The sequence below is a fragment of the Nanorana parkeri genome, unplaced genomic scaffold, assembly GCF_000935625.1.
Source record: "Nanorana parkeri isolate BGI_ZX_2015 unplaced genomic scaffold, ASM93562v1 scaffold29, whole genome shotgun sequence".
NCBI classification, from domain to species: domain Eukaryota; kingdom Metazoa; phylum Chordata; class Amphibia; order Anura; family Dicroglossidae; genus Nanorana; species Nanorana parkeri.
Genome location: NW_017306297.1, coordinates 2,889,548 through 2,909,710, shown reverse-complemented (window position 1 = coordinate 2,909,710; position 20,163 = coordinate 2,889,548). Strand labels below are relative to the sequence as shown.

The 20,163-nt window shown below is 40.9% G+C and overlaps 1 protein-coding gene across 2 annotated transcripts in view; it reads right to left on the bottom strand.

Annotated features, from left to right (window-relative positions):
• Window positions 1-20,163, bottom strand: part of MELTF (melanotransferrin) — a 45,410-nt gene that overhangs the window by 14,352 nt on the left and 10,895 nt on the right. For both annotated transcript variants that reach the window (XM_018567656.1, XM_018567664.1), the window contains exons 2-11: window positions 15,533-15,687; window positions 11,305-11,404; window positions 10,208-10,390; window positions 9,965-10,118; window positions 9,715-9,779; window positions 7,834-8,021; window positions 5,965-6,145; window positions 4,593-4,744; window positions 4,117-4,213; window positions 2,574-2,768 (exon numbers count right to left, since the gene is read on the bottom strand). In XM_018567656.1, coding sequence (XP_018423158.1) covers window positions 2,574-2,768; window positions 4,117-4,213; window positions 4,593-4,744; window positions 5,965-6,145; window positions 7,834-8,021; window positions 9,715-9,779; window positions 9,965-10,118; window positions 10,208-10,390; window positions 11,305-11,404; window positions 15,533-15,687 — 1,470 coding nt within the window. The remainder of the gene's footprint in view (window positions 1-2,573; window positions 2,769-4,116; window positions 4,214-4,592; window positions 4,745-5,964; window positions 6,146-7,833; window positions 8,022-9,714; window positions 9,780-9,964; window positions 10,119-10,207; window positions 10,391-11,304; window positions 11,405-15,532; window positions 15,688-20,163) is intronic.

Genomic DNA, 20,163 nt, shown 5'->3' with positions numbered 1-20,163 from the left:
AGCCATTTTTTGCTTATAGCCTTGTAGCATCTAGGAGTTTTTGCTCTGGTAACCTTCATGTGTCTAGCATTTGTGCTCATGCTCCCTCTTACATTTAGTGTTTTTTTTATATTTACAGCTTTGGAAACACAAGTTGAATTGTACATACCAAAACCTTTTGTTCCATTCAACAAAGCTGGTGCATAAATGTATGTATATATAGCTACGGCATAGTTGGCTCAGTGGTTCTTTATAAGGTGTGGCCCAGGGACGTGTGACAGCTTTTTCTCCATTCAGAGCGGCTTGTAACAGGTTACACAGCATGAAAAGTCTCCTCGCTGTGTAACCCGTCATGAATGGAGCTAGAGCTGCAGCTAACGATTATTTTCAAAATCGATTAGTTAGCCGATTATTAAGTTCGATTAATCGGTTAATCGGATAAACAATAAAATACATTTTTAAAAATGGCTCCAGTGATGGACTACTAGTTTGTATTGAAATGGGACTCCATCACAGGAGCAAGCTTGGAGCTGTGGAAGTTAAAAAAGAAAAAAAATAGTGTGGTGTGCAATATAGTGAAAAGGAAAGTGTAAAATTATACAGCAATGAATGCAGAATGGCACCGACTATAGAGGACTACAAATCCCAGCAATAGTTTATAGAGCACCATGTGTGGGAAAGTGCAGGCTTAGCTGAGCAGTCTTCCAGCAACTTGCTTCTGAGATTGGACCTGTCTATTGGTGGCTGTCATCCCCCCACACCTGCTCCCCCTTACTACATCTCCCCTCGTCCCTGTGCCGATCGTGGATGTGGGCGGGCAGTGAGTGTAAGGCGGGGAGGAGGTGCTGTGTGAAGAGCGTGGATGCGGGCGGGTCTGGCAGCGACGAGCGTGAGGTGATGAGGAGGTGCAGCGCACAGCGTGTGTGGAGCCGTGAACAGGGCCAACTGATTGGAAGCCGATTAATCGATTATTGAAAAAGTTGACAACTTTTTCAATAATCGATTATAATCGATTATGTCGATTAGTTGTTGCAGCCCTAAATGGAGCGCTGCCTGTTAATTACAGGCGGCGCTGCATCTGGCTTTTGACAGCTATGTGAGGTTACACAGCAGTGGGCTTTCACACTGCTTATGTAACCTAACATAGTGAGGCCAGAGCTACAACAGCCTCTACTCTATGTTAGAGGCTTCAGCTCTGTGGATGGTTTGGGCCAATGGCAAAGCACCATTGGTCCAAGCTGTCCAATAAAAAAAAACACTGAGGACATCGATCTCGATGTCTCACCAGTGACAAGCGAGGAACAGGGAGGGTCCTCCCTGTCTCCTCCCTTCTCCCCTCCCTTCTCCCCTCCCTCTTCCACACATAGCTCGGTGACCAGGTTGGGGAGCAGGGTGGGCGGGCAGGGGGAAATGCCTCACCTAGAATGGACTCCACTGGACATCACTGGTGTGGCCAAATCCGCTCATTTAGACCTCATAGCATTGGTGGTTCTGTTCTGTGTTTAATGTGTCTAAAGTCCTTCGCTCAGACCATAAATACTTTACTCTCTCAACAGTTCCTGCCAGAGAGAGGAAGTCATTGTTCTCTTTTCCTGTTAGGCCTCTGCAACATCTGACGTCTTAGTGAGAAGAATATTCTCTAAACTGTGAACACACTATAAAGATATGTTTACACCAGCAGCCATGGTCAACCGCACGGCTGCTGGTCTGCATGTCCCCGAACAGTGCCAATGTGATCGATTGAGCTGCAGTGACATTTCATTCAGTTCTATGGGTTCGTGGCAGTGCAATGCAGTTGTACTGTGTCTCACATGCTGTACTTTTTTTTAAGCGCACACACAACCAGAACGTGGTGGTGAGAACCTAGCCCATCCATGACAAGGCAATTTGCCTTGTCTTGCATTCGGGCTGCACTGGAATAAACGTCCAGCACAGCCCGAATGCAGATAGTGTAAACCAGCTCTAAAATTGTTGAACCACCACTGTTTTAGACAGCCCATGCCAACAGTCACACTTCCCCACCAGCTTTTGCCCAGAGGCCAAGACCCAGGGCTTTAAACCCCTTCCTACTAATGCTATGTAGCAAACACCACAACTCTGCTAAGATCAGAAAGTTCACTAAATCTGCCTTCTGTGTAACTTACTGCATCATGATCCCAGAGAGTACCTGGTGGTCACTTAAAGTATTCTCCTCAAGCTTGTGCTGCTTATCTTGCTCTCGGCTTCCCAAATCACTAGTTCAAGTCAAGCTTTCAAGGAAATGATGAACTCAATTGGTGGCTGGTATAAACAACTGACATTTTTCATTTCTGCATAGGAGATATAGCAAGGTGCATGCAGTGGGTATATTTCAGAAATGTCTTTTCTGCATCACAAACTGGGATACGTAGATCAACAGATAACTGACAAAAAGGAAGGGCAGTGGGCTGGTGTACGACAGCAACGTCTGGAGGTAAACCAAAGTACTCTGTCCACCAGTCTGTCTCTGCTTGAAAACAATGAACTCTTTGCACTTTCTAACAGCATATAAAAAAAATACAGAACATTGTGCTACCCATGCAGCTAACTTAATGGTGAGTTCTAGTATCACTTACCTTTGGCAATATTACAACCCTCTGGTCTGATTAGACCATGCCTTTTCAGGATTCCTATAGGGACATTCCATCCAGCTGTGTCCATGTACTCTGTATGGCAAGATTTTTTCCCCTTCAGCTCATGAATTGTGAAGGCATTATAAGGGTTCTTACGGACGACAGCCACTACATAGTAGTTATTAGATGTCTCATTTACTAGAAAAACAAAGAGGAGAACAATTATTGCTTGCTAGGTTCTGTGATTTTTATTTCTGCCCTTTAAAGAGTAGGTGGGGAGTAAGAAAAATCCATCAATGAAACTCTAATCTCCTATCTGGAAAGCATTGCAGGAGTGCCAGAAAGTCAACTCAACTTCAAAGCTATTGTAAAGACAAGGACACCAGAATTTCTAGGGATTTAAAGTGTATGTTGTCACATATCCCAGGAGATATTACTATCCGCCACTCATAGAACAGTATGCAAATACTTTCTTTACCCTTAGTATTTGTTCTGTGACCATTGTCACTTAGACAGAAAGTAATGGGAAATCACTGGCTATACCTGCCATAGAAATACGCTGATCTCTGCGGTGTAAAGCCCTGGACGGCTGTGTCAATGAGGCTAATTGTATTTTGAGTACTACTAACTGAATTACTTAAAATATATATTTATGTTAACATCCCAGAATCTCCTTGTGCATGCAAGAACCGGGCTTGACTCAGAGTGTGCAAGTACAATTATGGGAGCATGCACTGTACACTGCTGTAATCTTAACATGTTTCAGGCCCTAGACTCTAGGGGAGCTATTTAAGCAGGCTTACAGAAGGAGAAGGCAGTGTTGTGATGTTTATTCACAGTCCAATGGGCAGGATGGTGGCAGGGAAGTGACACAGGAAGCTGCACAGCTGCACATTTTGAAGAGCCATGTCACCCTCTAGATATGTGGCAGAAGCAAAATATTTTGGCAGGCAAATAAGTGTAAAAACATAGATATATAGCTGGAGTTCAGCTTTAAGCAGTCCAGAGACTTCTTTAAGGTTTTAAGACGAGCATAGAGCGATCCCTATGTAATAAGCGGTCTAATTATAAACAATTTGCAGAGCCATTCACCCTGTGAACCTCTGTGAAAGTTCGCTCTGTGCGAATAGAGGCAAAAATGTATGTACTTAGTATATTTTATTTTAAGGGTGAAGGTAACATTTGGACTCTACTACATTATGGCCACTAGAATCTGAGGAGCATACGAAATCAGTTTAATATTTCTGCTGCTAAAAGAAAGTATTCTTCTAAAGAATCTTATGAGCCGGTGGTTTAAAAGATAGAGACTTAATGTAAACATGGCACTTTATTCTTTATACTGGATACAACACATGAATTAGTGATATAGACAATTACTTTGGAAAAGTTTCCAATAAAGAAGTTCCTAGTCCTAGTCAGAACAAGATGGACATTTCTTTATAAATAAATATTTAGAAATCAATCCATTGATATGCAGCTCAGAGACAGACTTTCCACAGGGTATGTTTACAAATATAAATCCTGTCATTCTCGATTAAACACTTACCAGAATAACTCTCTGCAGCCGCTGGCACTAGCCCATACATCTTCCCGGCTGTGTAGATATCACCTCCGTCTAATGTTACTGCATCAATGTTTTTTTGCTGAACAGAAAACAGAAGGAACATATGACCTTTACAGATTATACTAATGTTTTATTAAAGGTGGAGCGCGATGGTTCCATGACAACATTTCCCTCCATGTTTTTATTAAAATAGGCTCAGTAGTTATAGTATCTGGTACAGCTCTGAAGAACATTCAGAGACTGCACATGCTCCAAGTATATGGACAGGTAGTAGGCAGTGCTGATTGTACACCCAGTTCCCTCAATAAAACCGCAGAGGAGGTTCATGAAAAGCCACCATACACCTGACTCCCAATGGGCTTAGGCAGCTTGTTATGGTGGCATCTAAACCAATGTTTATGTATATAACAACTGAAAACCTTACATATACTGTATGCACAGATATATAGCATACTGACCTGAATCATTCTCATGCATTCTTCATGATTTTCAGCAGAGACGCATTGGATTGATGGGTACAGAGTCTTGTTTTTAAATGCCATGGCCATATCTGCACACTTCCAGACCTCCTCTGTCTTTATGCTGCACCACCGTAAAGATTTTGGCAGTTCTGAAAGATATTAATTTAAATTACACCTCTCTCTCTCTCTAAAATATATATATATAGTATCTGGTGCATAATGGGGGGCATTCATAAGAACTGGAGCAGAAAGAATGGCCCATGGCAACAAATCAATTTTTCTGTTTTATTTTTAAAGCTTAACTGAGCAAACAGGAGTGTTCCACCTTTACAAACAGGCAGATTATTTCCCCTGTGTGCTTCCCAGTGAATCACTTTTAATTTTGATTTGTTGTACCTTTATTATTATTCTGTGATTTATATATTAATATAACTTAAATATATTTGTTGAGCGTTATGGATAAAATAAAACATGCTTTTGTCACTCCAGTGCTGACTGCTACAGAATTTTAGCCACAAATACAAGATCCTAACATGATGAGATTATATAAATGATAGATAAACAGGGTTATTCCCAAAAGGGTGAAGAGTTTGGAGAAGGCAGGAGAAGTGAACAGTCTAGGCAAAAATATCTGATTTAGAAAGAAAAACTCGCACAGGAGCAAAACATACAGTATGTAGAGTAAAAATATGACACAAACATCCAAAAGATTTTTGTACTCACCATAAGATTCTTTTCTCAGAATCAATTGAGGGACACATATTGACAATAAGCAGTATGGGCTCTATTGCCACCTATAGGAGATATTTACATTAGGCACATAGAAAACTAAAGGCCGGCCAGTACATTAGTGAATGTAGTGCTTTGACCCAAAAAAGGACTAAAGCCAAAAAAAGGTTTGGCTTTAGTTCTCATTTAATGATGGAGAATCTACCAGTAGCTGTTGATAGTAAAGAAAATTCTCCCATTTCAAACAAAAAGTATAGAAGAAGGGAAAGAACATCCATTCTCCTAAGGACACCAAGGAAAACTGAACAGGTGTGTTCAGGGAGGCTGGCCTTTAGTTTTCTATATGCCTAGTATCCATTTCTCCGGTAGGCAGTATAACCTAGGTTGCTTATTGTCAAGTTGTGCCCCTCAATGGACGATAGACAAATACTTACCTAAGGAGAAAAAAAACTTAGGAGTAAAGCAAACTAATTAAAATCAATAATAAGACTAGCCAAAACTATAAGAGGCTAGGTTGTTTTTGTTTGTTTTAACAGGGACTTTTTATCATCCACAGCATTAGATTATCATAGGCACATGAAAAATGTAAGATGTTATTCTTTCTGTGCATTGGCTTTATCTGAAACAACACAATCCTTACTGTCAGGATCACAGTCTATTCCTGTCATTGCTTGCAGAAATTCATCACCAAGCCAGGCTTGATAAGTCTGGTTAGAAATAGGTCGGAGTTCTGTTGTGGCATCTCTGAAGATTAGATTCCTACCACCATAGGCAGAAGAGTCAAACATCTTGAAGTCAACACTAAAATCATTGTATTTTTGCTGTAAGAAGAAGAAGAAGATTAAATCCATAGTATAAAACCATACAAATATACGGTGGCTTTCTTTTCTAGTACAGCATTTGCCCATAGACACATCTTATGGTGATTCAACTTCAAATTTAAAAAGTTTTTGGGGGGATTTTAATTTCACAAATCTACACAAATTACTACATAACACAGTAATGGAAGACTGTTCATATTTTTCCAAAATATTTACAAATTATAAACGGAAGAGCCTTTATTCAATTATTCACTTCCCTTTGTTGCAGAACCCCTAAATAAGCTCTTTAAATCCCATTTAAAATCTGTCGAAAGGCATCTGGGAGACACAGAAAATGTGGAAAAAAGGTTCTCTGGCCTAATGAGACCAACATTAAATTTTTTGGTCTTATAAAACGCTATGGGCACCATTTGTAAAGCAGCTTTACGATTTTTTTTGCGGCCATACCACTGCTTAACAAAACACAGTGCACTGTTATAAAGAAATGTACAATTAGAGAATGTTCTCGGCAGCATGAGGTAGAGAGAACTCCATGAGGCACTGCAGGCTCCACACCTTGTCTTGAATTTATAAATGCTATGTAAAATACAGGCCATAGTGTACAGTAACAGTGCAGTGTCCAGCAGATAGCAATATCCACTAACTGCTATAAATAGACCCCTCTGTATGGTGCAATGCCTTCACAAGAGTTCACCCTGAGAACATCATACCCACACTGAAGCATGGTGGTGGTGGTAGAATCACATAGTGTGGATGCTTTTCAATGGCAGGGACTTGGAAACTGGTCAAGGCTGGGGCAAGAGGAATGAATCATGCAAGGCAAATGCATGGCACTTCTAATAGATTCAGTTTGTAAGAGATGAGAGACTGAGGAAAAGGTTTGGGGCAATTAACCTAACCACACAGCAAGAGCCCAAATATCATGTAATGGCTCACTCAACTAGACCTCAATCCAATTAGGATTCTGAAGCAAGAATTGCAGATAGCTGTTAATCAACAGTCCCATCCTACCTGACAGAGCAAGAGCAATTTTGCCACAAAAAATATTTAGCCTACAATTGTTGTGTAAATCCATTTTAATTGTTGGATGCACCAGTTCAATACATAGAGATGCCCAAGGGAAATAATACACACATAAAGTACTGTGTCTTCTTACACTTTTCTGTTAACATTCTGCAAGCAAAAACTTCTTCCTGTTGGTTCTGCCTGTGTATTAGGTTTTTACAGATGTCTATTGGACTGTCTGACAGGCAGAAGGCCGGGGCTGCAAGGTTATAGTAAGTATTCATATTGGTGGCGGTACTTTAGGTCCATTCAATAAGGATAAATCTACTTTGTTCTGAAAGTGCTCTTATCCTTTGATACTTGATACAATATGTTGGTATAAACCTGTAGAAGTTGTCTATTCATTTTAGTTAATAAAATAATGATTTAAATATCTTTCTAAACCAAAATGTAAAGAAATGGTGAAAGTTCTGCTGTGCTGAATCCAATCTTCAATGAAAATTATTCAAAATTAGTAAAGTCCATCCAATATCAATTATATAGATATTTTTTCAAATTAACTCATTGATTTATAAAAAATGGAACAAAGTCATTAAAGTTTTTATTTGACCTACTGTATATTATGTCCTTCGCTAGTGTTTATAAAACGTAAGAAATAAACGGCATATGAAATGCTTCTCTACCTGTCCTTCATGCAGAGTCTTGTAAATAAGTGAAGAGTCCACATCAGGTCTGACCACAACAGCTCGAGCAGGGACCCGGACTAGGTTGCACCGCCTCCACTCACCAACAGATGCTCGGGTACCGTCCCGACACAGCAGCTGGTAATCCGAGGATAAGACATCCCTTGCCCATGGAGCAGAGTTTAAGCCTACAGAACATTTATCAACCTACATTAATACACACAAGAAGATCATTTCAAGGCATTTTCAATCCTTCAAGTCGATAGTCAGTGAATGCAGTTATCAGTAGTAACGGTTGGAGAGCATATGAAATATTTTATAGGTGTGATTAGTTAAGTTTAATAAGTTTGATTTTCTAAGACTTTAGGTTAATTTTAAAGGAAATTGGACCCGATTTTTATTTGTGCTATAGTAGCCCAAACCAGTTTAATTGTTTAAAGCAAACCTTTAGCTAAATACACATGCACGTGCATATACAGTCTTAGTCCTTAGGGTGCACTATTGAGTTGGCCCACTCTTTGCTGCTATAACAGCTTCAACTCTTCTGGGAAGGCATCCACAAGGTTTAGGAGTGTGTCTATGGGAATGTTTGACCATTCTTCCAGAAGCGCATTTGCGTGGCACAAATACAATCTCTGGAGAGATCATCAAGCACTTTTGGGACTTGATATTACTTCACATTTTGGATATGCATTCATAGTTTCACTTATGGATTATGGACTGATCACTCTGGATATGATATAAACAAGTGGAATTATAAGGTTTATGTTTAATGGCACATATATTTATAAGACCATTAATTCACTTTCTATGTACATGTGTATGATTATACCAACTTTTTGCACATGGAATTTTTGCACATGTTAATATTTGCATAAGTATATCTTGCACGTAATGTACCTTTTTGCATTCTTTGCACATTTCTCATTTAGTGACTATTAGGTTTTAATTTATATAATATATTCAATAATGTATTTATTTATATATACAATATTGACTGTTATTTATTAACCAATCACCTTTAGAATAGATCCATCTAATTAGCTGCCTACTGAGCCCCTAGCGCTGTACATTTATTTATATTTTTACCTTGATCATTGGTTTTCTGATCCTTCTGTGCTCCCAAATTTTTATTTTAACAAATTTGTATAGTATATTTGTTTATGGTGCAGTACTTATAGGAATAGAGCAGCCTGTGGCAACATGTTTGAAACAACATCTCAATAATTCAAAATATTTTAAGCCACAACAAGGAGAGGGCAAAGTGTTTGTACAGACTATGCAGGTGCACAAGTGCCGCCTGGAGCTTAGAGGCCTATTTAAACTAGACAGGGGTTGGATAGATGCTGGTTCCTCCCCCTTATGTATATACTGTATGTACATTATCTATCTATCTATCTATCTATCTATCTCATACACATTGAGTGTTTGTATGAATTTGTTTCTGGCACAGGGGCTCTTTGGTGACTTTGAACGCACTGCGCGTTTTCAACATTCTCTCCCTTTTTGCTTGTTATATTGCCTAAGGCAGTACAGTATGGATGAAAAAAAAAAATAGAGAAGCACTGCTTCCAATAATAATAATAACAACAGTCTGGTTTTAATAATCAGTCATATTGACATATTGACACTACAGCTGTGGTGGAACAACAAATCCCACCATGCATCTGCCTCTGGCAGTCATGCCTGTGGCTATCAGAGTCTTGCAACGCCTAAGGGCACTTGTATTTCCACAACAGCTGGAGTGCCAATATTGCCTACTCCTGCACTAGGGCATTCCACCCTTGGCTTCCCTGTGTCCTAGAAAGCCCCCCCAATCCTTCCTTAGTTACTCGTTTGAAAAAGGAAAACGGTTTTAGTTTAGAGGAAAATATTACTTGCCATCAGAATTGTCATGCACTGTGCTGTGTTTTACAAAAGCCACATCTCCACCTTCAACCAGACACCTGGAAGAGAAGACAAGGATTAAGATGTGTAAACAGTGGGAGCAATAACAGAACAGTTACCATGCACCCAGGCATTCTTTTTTGAGACCAAGAGTAAATAAATATTTTAAAAATAAATTTTAGTTGATATGCTTCTTTCCTGCTGACCAATGAATATTCAGTATCCACATGACATCTGTACATACCTAAAAGCCCCATCATAATCTTGGTACAGCTCTGTCCCATTGGTGAGACACACATTTTGACCAGTGCCATCTCCTTTGCACAGCTCGCACAGGGAAGGATATAAAGCTTTGTTAGCTCCCGGCACACAACTTTTGGAGAAGAAGCTGGCTACTCCTATAGACACCACATGTCAAGTTTTAGAATACATTTCATTATAATCATACAAGCAGCAAAGCAGTGCCAGAAAAAGAACTTGCTCTTACCTTTCTGAATATCACAGGCGACAGCAGACATTCTTCCACTGTCAATAAGCAAGCCAATAGGCACATTCCATCCAGCAGTCTTCTGGAGGCCAGTATGACAAGATTTGGTGCCTTTCAAACTATTTATTGTAATAGTGGAGTTCTTCCTGACAACAACCACAGCATAGTATGACGTGCCCATACCTGGTAATCATAGTACACTACTGTAACAACACCCATAGCAGTGTAACAATAAAAAATTAGATTTGAACTTGTTTATGAAAACAAATATCCTAAAGGTGCCCTAACACATATAAGAACATTCACTCAATCCTGTGGCCCCCTGGACCCAGGCCCTGCAGTTGTTTATACCCCTAATGCAGATGCAATCTGTACCTGCAGTTCCCACTTGTGCTGTAGCAGTACATGAGCTTTTCAGAAGCATCTTGAATTCCTGGGAATGTGGCAAACCTGCACGCCAGAATGACCTATCGCTGTGCCCAAGCACTGCCACGTTAGGGTGTTGCCAGTTGTATCCAATACCGACTTTATAAAAAGTCAGTATTTGTGTGGCACTCTCAGGGCCTGTAGCAATAGGATAGGGCAGTGAGTAGGAGCACTAAACACACAAATATGGAACCAAAGGGTGTCGGCCATGGAGCTGCGGGGTTGCTTTGTATGATCCCGCAACATGGTTGTAATATGGGAATCCAATTTAGAGTTTGTTTTCACAGTGCATAATGTCCCTAATAAAGTACCCCAAGTTGAGGAGATGATCATTGCTTAGCATGAACAATCTCAGATCAGATTTAGTGACATTTCTTATGTCTAAGAACACCAGAAGACAAGTGATTGTGAGGGAAATAATGATTAGCTCTGTTGGGTGTTTATTTGGATCTTTATTTTTTTCCAATGTAAAATGTATACTCCCGGCAAACTACTTAGTTGATGTGAACGTACAACTCCAGGTGATCCAAGTGTATGCCTGAATCTATTTAAAGAGAATATGTCACTTTGCTATTTCATTCTAACATTGAGAAGTTTTTCTTGAAAACAACACACATATATGAAAAAATAATGACCTAAACGTGAAGATTCACACTTGGCATGACACCTACCTTGATCATATACCTCTGCCACCACTGGCTTTAAATTATATTGTTTTCCAGCTTTATATATGAAATTACTATCAAGAACTACTGCATCTGCCAAATTATCCTAAATGAGGCAAGAAGAAAAAAACATAACTAATACATTAATGTATCAATTTGAGTTTAGATTTTTATTCATATCAGCATTTAAAATGTCACTTTTACAAGGGAACCGCTAATCTTTTGATAGTACAAAATGTAATTGATTGAAAGGAATTGAATTGTACTAAGCAAACAAAATCACATAAACTGCAACAAATTTTTACAATTCATGAATATTATTTAACTCCTCGTGTCCTAAGTAGCACAATCAGGAATTGGCAGATTTTCATCATTGAATCGAGTTATATCAAAGTTAAAAAGGAACTATTGCCAAAATAAAACAATTACATATAGGACGCATTCTGTCAGTAGTCTGAACACAGAAGTTTTTGTTTTCCTCCTGTAACATAGTCCATTGAGTCCCTGCGGTAACATAGTTATATCAACTGTTGATTTTGCCAGTAGATCCATTTTTTTTGCTATCCAGCAAAGGTTTCAGTTACAGGAGTTGGGACAATTCATTTAACTTTAACAGGGGTGCTTACAACTGTCAGCTTGCATTCATGTGGCTTAAACTTTTTTTTCAAAAGGAAAAACAAAAATGGTATTTTAACTGGTTAAAATTGTTAGCCGGAGTTAGAGGAGAATTATGAGGTGAGTGATTTTCGCTCAGCCTCATAATCTGAGCCGACCTGTGACAATGAAACTGTCACAGGTCGGCTCAGTAGATCGGGAAGTGAGCGAACACATACCGTCGCTTGCTCACTTCTCCATCTATCCCTGCAGAGAGCCGTGACTGTCACTCACGGCTCCATGCAGGGATTCCCCCCTCCACTGTCCGATCCTCCAGCGCTGACTGGCGGAACGGACGGGGGAGGGGGCGGGCACAGCTGGCTCTGGATAGGCAGAGCCAGCTGTCAATCCCGCAGCTGGGTGGATCTCGACAGCAATGTCGGGATCCGTTCCGGCTGCGGCGTCTCAGTATACCGCAAGCTGTAGCTCGTGGTATACTGAGCTTTCGATGACGGGAGAACGCTATTTTGTGTTCTCCTGTGACCCTTAGGAGAAGTATGGGAAAAAGCCCTGACCCCATAGTTCTCCTTTAAGCTTTCAATTGTTTGACTCTACTTAAAGTCTATTAAAAACTACATGTCCATCTAAGGCAACACTGCTGTGTGATTTCACTGCAAAACAGAGTTGTCACCTTATTACAGGGAATGGGAAAATAACAGAACTACTGGCAGGATCAACAGGTAATTAAATTATGTTATGCTGTTTCTTAGAAATAAAAGAAACTGCTGTGTTAGGCCACAGTGAAATAATTAGTAAAAGTAAAGTCCACTGGCGGTGGAACCTTTTGCACTCCACACTGGAGTGCTCACCCTCCAAGCGAGGATTATTGTCATCCACAAGTAAAGGAAACTCCCTACAGTGTCCCAAAGCTCCAAAGAATGAAAAAGGGATGAAGTCCCTTAGGCAGAGCTCTGCTGGCAGCAATGACATTCCAGTGACAGCTAAGAAGGGCGACTCACCACAATGATGCTGTGTAAAGGTCCTCCTGATGGCCGTTAAACTCTCAAACACTCACCCAACAGGCTGGGTGAAGGCAATTGCAATACAGGCCAATCTGTTACTTAAACGCCTCCACATTGCTCAGGTAGCAATGCCCCGGGACTCCCCTCCCAAACCAACGTCTGTATCCAGTAGTGTCTGTGACGACATGGTGATCAGTTTATAAGTTAAATGTGTATTGGTGTTGAGTTATGTTTGAGTGCGTTATGCTGTGTGACCTGGTTATGGAAAGACTATCAGCACCACCCCTTGTTATCTCCCATTGTTCTCTGAGGGAGCTCAGAACAATGACATTCTGGCCAGGCTCCTGCTATGGCTGTCTGCAGTTCGTTAGCAGGTGGACACCTGTGGGGTTGAGCAGACCGATTGTCTGGGAGGGGAGGGTGGATGTGATGGGATTATATTCTGATTTCATCACTTGCTGTATAAAAGTTTGTTTGTGCAGTTTCTCAATAAACCAGAGTTTGTTTCACCTACACTCAAGCCTTGGCTAGTGACTGGGGAAACTGGGAGCTACAGATCAGCGGGTTCCAATATCTCCTCAGCAAGGAAGAAAACAGCGGCGGACATACTCATCCTGAGTACGGGGGTCCGTCACAGTGTCCACATGGGTCCTCCCTCTCAACACAGCCGCACTCTCTCTCTTTCCTCCCTGTTCTGTATACCGCCCCACTTACAGTCTTTCCTCTGGGGCTTCTCTGAGCATATTGACTCCCTATGCACAACCCTCCATCTTGCCTGTGCCCATTCTTGGCTCTTCCCTCTCTCCATACAGCACACTCCTTTCCTGGGCAAGTGGTTGAGGATGTATGTGGCTCCTGCATCTTAATGCTGTACATGTAGCTTAGGCAAGTCACATTGAAGTCAGAATTCCTTATCTGCACACTTCCTTTGGGTCCGTGCCTTAGAAAGTAATGACTGAGTCCATTGAATTGGCTTAACGGACATGGAACTAGCATTTTCAGAATGGTAAGTTAACAATAGCAGACTTCATACTTTCTTAGTACAGGTTTTCTTTAAAGGAAGAGCCTGGCTAAAGTAAGACAGAGATTATGAAGAAAAATAAAAAGTCATACACACAGGCATTATTTAAAATTGGCTGGCAAATGCTAGACTAAAGAGTAAGCCCTTAAAACACCCTTCAGTTCCAGTTCAGGTTTTGTAGAATACAGATCTTAATGGTAATGCTGAGTGTATGGCTTTAAACAAGCTTTAGGCAGTGATGCTACTCAGGCTAAGGTTCATATGCAACGATGTAATGCATGCCAGGGCTGTATGCACCATAATGGCACTGGTGGGCCAGAACCTAGGACAGCAGGGTTAGAGGGGGCAGCAGCATTGAGTCATAAGTTTATTTGTTTTTTTAGTTACTTTTTGCTTATTTTGATTCCCCCTTGTGAATCACTTCTGGGAATTTGTGACTAAATTCAGAAAAAACAAACTATATAGAGAAAAAGGGGATCAGGGATGTTTAGAGGAATCAGGAAGACTTGCTACAGTTATAGAAATGTAAAATCACCTCTATTTTCTGTTGTTTGGTTGTCTTAACATAGAAAAGGTAGCTTTGCAAATAAAGCATGTTGGTTATGTGTTTAGATGAAGCACTGAGAGCTTGAGGAATGCTGAATTAAGTTTTACTTGCTTATAAGGACATTATATCAGAATACAGCATTATACAGCATAGTGGAGAGGAAAACACAATGGGGGGATTTATCAAAACTGGAGCTGGCAAAATCTGGAGCAGATTTGCACTGCAGCCAATCAGCTTCCCTCTCTCATTTTCAAATCTTATCTGGGCAAACTGAAGAGAGATGCTGATTGGTTGCCACGGGCAACTGCTCCAGATTCTGTTTGCTCCAGTTTTGATAAATTCCCCTCAATTTATATACAGATAGAACTTCCTGTGTATCACAGACAAGCATAGAAAAGCATAGAGACCAACACTGTACTACAGTGCCATCTAGTGCTCAAAAGACTAAATTAGCATTAGCATAAGCTGTTGTATTTCCAACAAAACAAACCTCATACAGCTCATTAGAGCAGTGTTTTTGCAAAAATAATCACGACACAAGGGGTGAAGCTTGTACAAGAGGGCCTCATCTTTCTGTAATGTCTAGGGCAGCACGATGTCTACATAGTGTATATGGCTTTAATAAATGTTATGCACAGTACTACAAAAGTTGTAATTCTGTGCAGCCATTTTTGGGATCCAGATACCCCTGTCAGACAGCACAATCAGATCCTTGCCCTCCAATGCAGCACTGCTTGGTACAACCACCTAGCCTGATGACTGGTAAATGAATGAGCAGCAGCAGATTGATGAGTTATCTCTCTGCTCTCGCTGCATGTAAGCATGTTCACTGCCACCACATTGGCACTGCAGCAGAGCCAGTTTGGCTCCTAGTGCTGTCCCTTCTTCTGCCAGTGAGAGTGCAGCTGTGCAGGGGTATGAATCAGGCTGATATCAAGGGAAATCCCAGTACAGTATTTATGCTAGTTGTAATAAAACTGTAAAAATGTTTAATAAATACATAACTACATTTTTTTTTTTTTTACACTTTTAAAAGATAACAGGCCTTACCTTTACCATTTTGGCACAGTTCATTGAGGAATTCCCAGCCACACAAGACAAAGGTGGGACAATCTGAGACTGAGTAAAGTATTTTTTCATTTCGCTGCATTTTTGCAGCTCTGGCTCCGATATTGTGCACCATTTGATTTCACTGAGACAACAGACTAGGAAAAGAGAGTAACAAGAATAGTAACATGTTAGGAAAAGTGGGACTATAGTTCAGTACTTTTCCTATCCAGTATAACACATTTGCATGATTTTGAAGTATAAGAGCAAAGGGACCCCTACCACAAGCAGTGTTGTTTAATATCAGATGGGGAATAAAGTATGGGACCAGGTGATGAGAAAACCTTGCAGTCTCAGCAGGTCAATGAACATCACAAGGACCTTCTTCTTCTTATTATTAATAATAATATTCAGGACTTAACAGTTTGCACAGCACTTTACAAAATGGAGGGAGACAGTACAGTTACAATAGAATTTCAATACGGGAGGGTTAGGAGGGATCTGCTTGTGAGAGCTTACAATCTAGTAGGAGAGGCAAGTGATACAAATGGTAATAATTGTGTGGGATGAGTTAATGGAAGAAGTAAAAGGACAGTTATTAAGTTGAAGTGGGATACTTTGTGTGACATATCACTATATACAGCAACAGCAGAATCTTTCAGAAAAGCTTTACTTTTTAACATTGAAAACCAGTCCTTGAGATCCAGTGAAGTGACTGTGCCTTGGCTCAGATAATGTCATCACTCTGCTGCAGGCAGGAGGAAGCATTTCCTCAGTCTCCCCTTCCCAAGGGATCAGAATACAAGATTGTCAGGGTTATTCACAAAAGGGTGAATAGTTTGGAGAAGACAGGAGAAGTGAACAATCTAGGACAACATAGCTGAACTAAAAAGAGCTGAATTGGAGAATTATTCAAATCGGCTATTTTTGCCTAGATTGTTCACTTCACCTGCCTTCTCAAAGCTCTTCACCCATTTGTAAATAACCCTGTTAGACGTTTGCACCAAACCCCAAGTTGAAAGTAAATGCTGACCCTCCATAGCTCCTGAACAAAGATGGATTTGCCCTTTCAATATGGAAAGCAGATGAAGCATTTTCCAGTATAGTGCTATGATCTCTATTGCAGGTAATACCTACCTTTAATTGTTACACCTTCATATTCTTTAACATGCATGCACTTAGCATAAAAAGATATCTAATGAACAATTCAACAACTCAGCCAAATTAAAGCAACTCAAACATGAGTCAGATGTTCTCCGGAGCACCTGGGAGAACACTTAATGTGACTGGCTGAGTCTGAAGCCTTCTCCGTACAAGCCCTAAGGTTTGTCATAGACAAGAGATTCCTCACTGAGAATAATGGGAAAAGATCTTGCAATGGCGCTAAATTTGCCCAAGCATCACACTGAAATGTTAAATCACTAAAATCTCACATATGAGTTACCATGTTAATGTAAATTCCAAAGTCATTTCAGTCTTCTTAAAGGAGAACTGAGGTGAGTGCTTTTCACTCACCTCATAGTTCTAGCCGACCTGTGACAATGAGACTGTCACAGGTCGGCTCAGTAGATCGGGAGGTGAGCGAACACATACCGGGTTCGCTCACCTCTCAATCCTGTCACGGCTCTCTGCTGTGACAGCGGAGGGGTTGGATTCCCCCCTCCGATCCGCCAGCGCTGAATGGGCGGAACGGACGGGGGAGGGGGCGGGTACAGCTGGCTCTGCCTCTAGATAGGCAGAGCCAGCTGTCAGTCACGCAGCTGGGCGGATCCCGGCACAATTGTCGGGATCCGCTTCAGCTGCGGCGTCTCAGTATACCGCGAGCTACAGCTCGCAGTATACTGAACCTAGGGTGACGGGAGGACGCTAGTTTGTGTCCTCCCGTTACCCTAAGGAGAACTATGGGGAAAAGCCCTTACCCCATAGTTATCCTTTAATCTGCAGTTTCATTATTTTAATCATTGTTGACATTAATGGTCAGGTATACCTCCCTACATTAATAGCTGAGAAAAAGGGACAACCTGGAAAGGAGAAAAGATGCAGCGGGTGGAGCCCATCATGGCAAAAAGTGGGTGTGGCTAAAGGAACATGGTTAAATATATTCTAAAGCTGGCCATACACCTATTGATTTTCTGCAGATTTTCTATAGTCAGATGGAAAAAAGTGCAACAGATTCCTCCATCTACGCTAAACTGTGAGGATAGAGGAATCTCCCACTGGGCCAAGCTTCAGTATCTTGCTAGTCGGCCCCGCTGGATGTCAAAATACCTGAACAATCTGATTGGATGCAAGCTTTGTTCAGGTATTTTGACATCCAGCGGGGCCGACTAGCAAGATACTGAAGCTTGGCCCAGTGGGAGATTCCTCTATCCTCACAGTTTAGCGTAGATGGAGGAATCTGTTGCACTTTTCTCCATCTGACCATAGAAAATCTGCAGATAGATCTACAGATCTATAGGTGTATGACCAGCTTTAGCCTAGTACACACTGCATATGCCAGGCCTATTTGCTGCCCAAACCTCCCAGTCAGCACTATTTCCATAGCCACTCCTAACTTGCCTAGGGGGTGACCTCCTGTGTGATGGGGCTGGATCTGGGCAGTCCTCTAAGTAATGGCTGGATGGCTCCTATGTGGTGTGGGAAGTGTGTGTGGCCTTGTTTCTTTGTGCTATATTATAGATCTCTATGCAACTAATGCAAATCACAAATTACCTGTCCAATCTCTGCGTCCCGTGCCACTACCTTTCTCTACAGGAGCTGAAGTGTTAATGTCAGCCAGGATGTCACTCTTCCCGACGCCAAAGCTGGGTGCAGGAATGAGTGTTCCAGATCCAAATAAAGCTAGCATTTTTATAAAATTCCAGGACTTTTGGGAAATTTGGCTCAGGCACTTCCTGTTATAGGAGGAAAATGCCCTGTCACCCAATTGCTCTCCTGTGTTGTCACCCTATCACACAGGCTTCTGATGGAGACTACAAGTAGCTGTTTCAACACACATTCTGTAAAGGCATGCTCTACTGTTGCCATGATCAGAAAACCCACCCTGGAATATGCCTCGCAGCTAGATCAATTGTTTATGATACACTTTGCATTAGCAAGTAGACATGTGCGATTCGTTTTGTTCCGAATCGAAATTCAGAACGAAATTTCGGAAATTTGTAGATTCGGAGCATCCGAATTTCTGAAATATAACATATCCGAAAGCATCCGAATCCAAAATTTCGGATTTGGAACGAATTTCGTCCAACATTCGTTAACATTAAAACGGATAAAAACAAATTAAGAGAAGGATTTTAATGTCCCTTTAATTGTAAAGACTAGAGCACAGCAACCAGAAATGACAAATGTGCCAATTCTGCTACCCCACCTCAAGTTGAATTTTTTGGAATTCGTCCGAATTCCGAAACCATATTCCGAATCAGATCCAAATACGAATCCGATTCCCGAAACAAAACACATATAGGATCCAAATTCCAAAAACGAAATCCGAAACTAAACGAAACGAAATTAAGTTTTAGCCGCTGCACATGTCTATTAGCAAGGTACATGCCATCCGGTTGAGGTTTACATTTACTTTAAATATAAGAAGACTTATTAACAAATAATTCATAAACAAGCGAGCTGATTTTATAAGAGCTGATGGAAAAGATACAACACAACAGGCTTGTCCTTTTTCTGTTAATATGCAATCCATGGCGGGTTATTATAGCTTTCAGGAAGAAGACTAGCTGTACAGATCATAGAGATTTTATCGACACCTGAAAAGAAGCAAGCACTGCAAAATCTCTTTAATGTATTTATGATGACAGATTTGGGGGATTGGATTGCAGTAGAAGATTATATGACTATAAACAGACAAATCTCCATTGTTTAAGGGAAACAGATTACTTTTATTATGTTCCAAGTGTAAGCAATTCCTACTACACTGCTTTAGAAAATATAACAAGAGTGTAAAGAACCTCTTAAAAACTGGAAGGTTTCCACTCATGACATTTGTAACCGCACACTGTTACTGTGAGTTAGCCCCCATTCACACCTGAGAATGAACAATGTCAGGTGATTGTGCGTTTTTTCACAACTGAGCATGCATTTTTTAATTGTTTTTCATGTGTTTTCAAGCATCAGATGTTTTTGTATTGGCCAATGGAAAGCGGTATCATCTGTGACATTATGGGGGTGATTTACTAACCTAAACACACACACGCACCAGGTGCGTGTGCATTTTTACACAGCAAAACTTATTTATCAACCAAACACGAGCAATGTGTCACATTTTCACGCCGTTATGGCGCGTTTTTATGTATTTACGTACGTGCGCGTCATGTAGCATGCGCCATAGGCTACACGCCGCTCTAATAGCGGCATGCAAGTCTCTAAAAGCATATTTCCACTAATGCCATATATGGAAAACCATGCACATGATGCATATATAATGCTGCTTCACAGTTTAGACAAAAATGGTTAGCTCATGCATTTACATTCCTGCATTCATCAACGCAAGCAACACAACGTAGAGCTAATTTACACAACATCACCTTGCAATTCATGCAGGGCTTTGCACAACACACCTGCTGGGTGTGTACACACTACAAAGGTGTCTAGATTCCACCAATACATCATGCTGGGAGGGAACA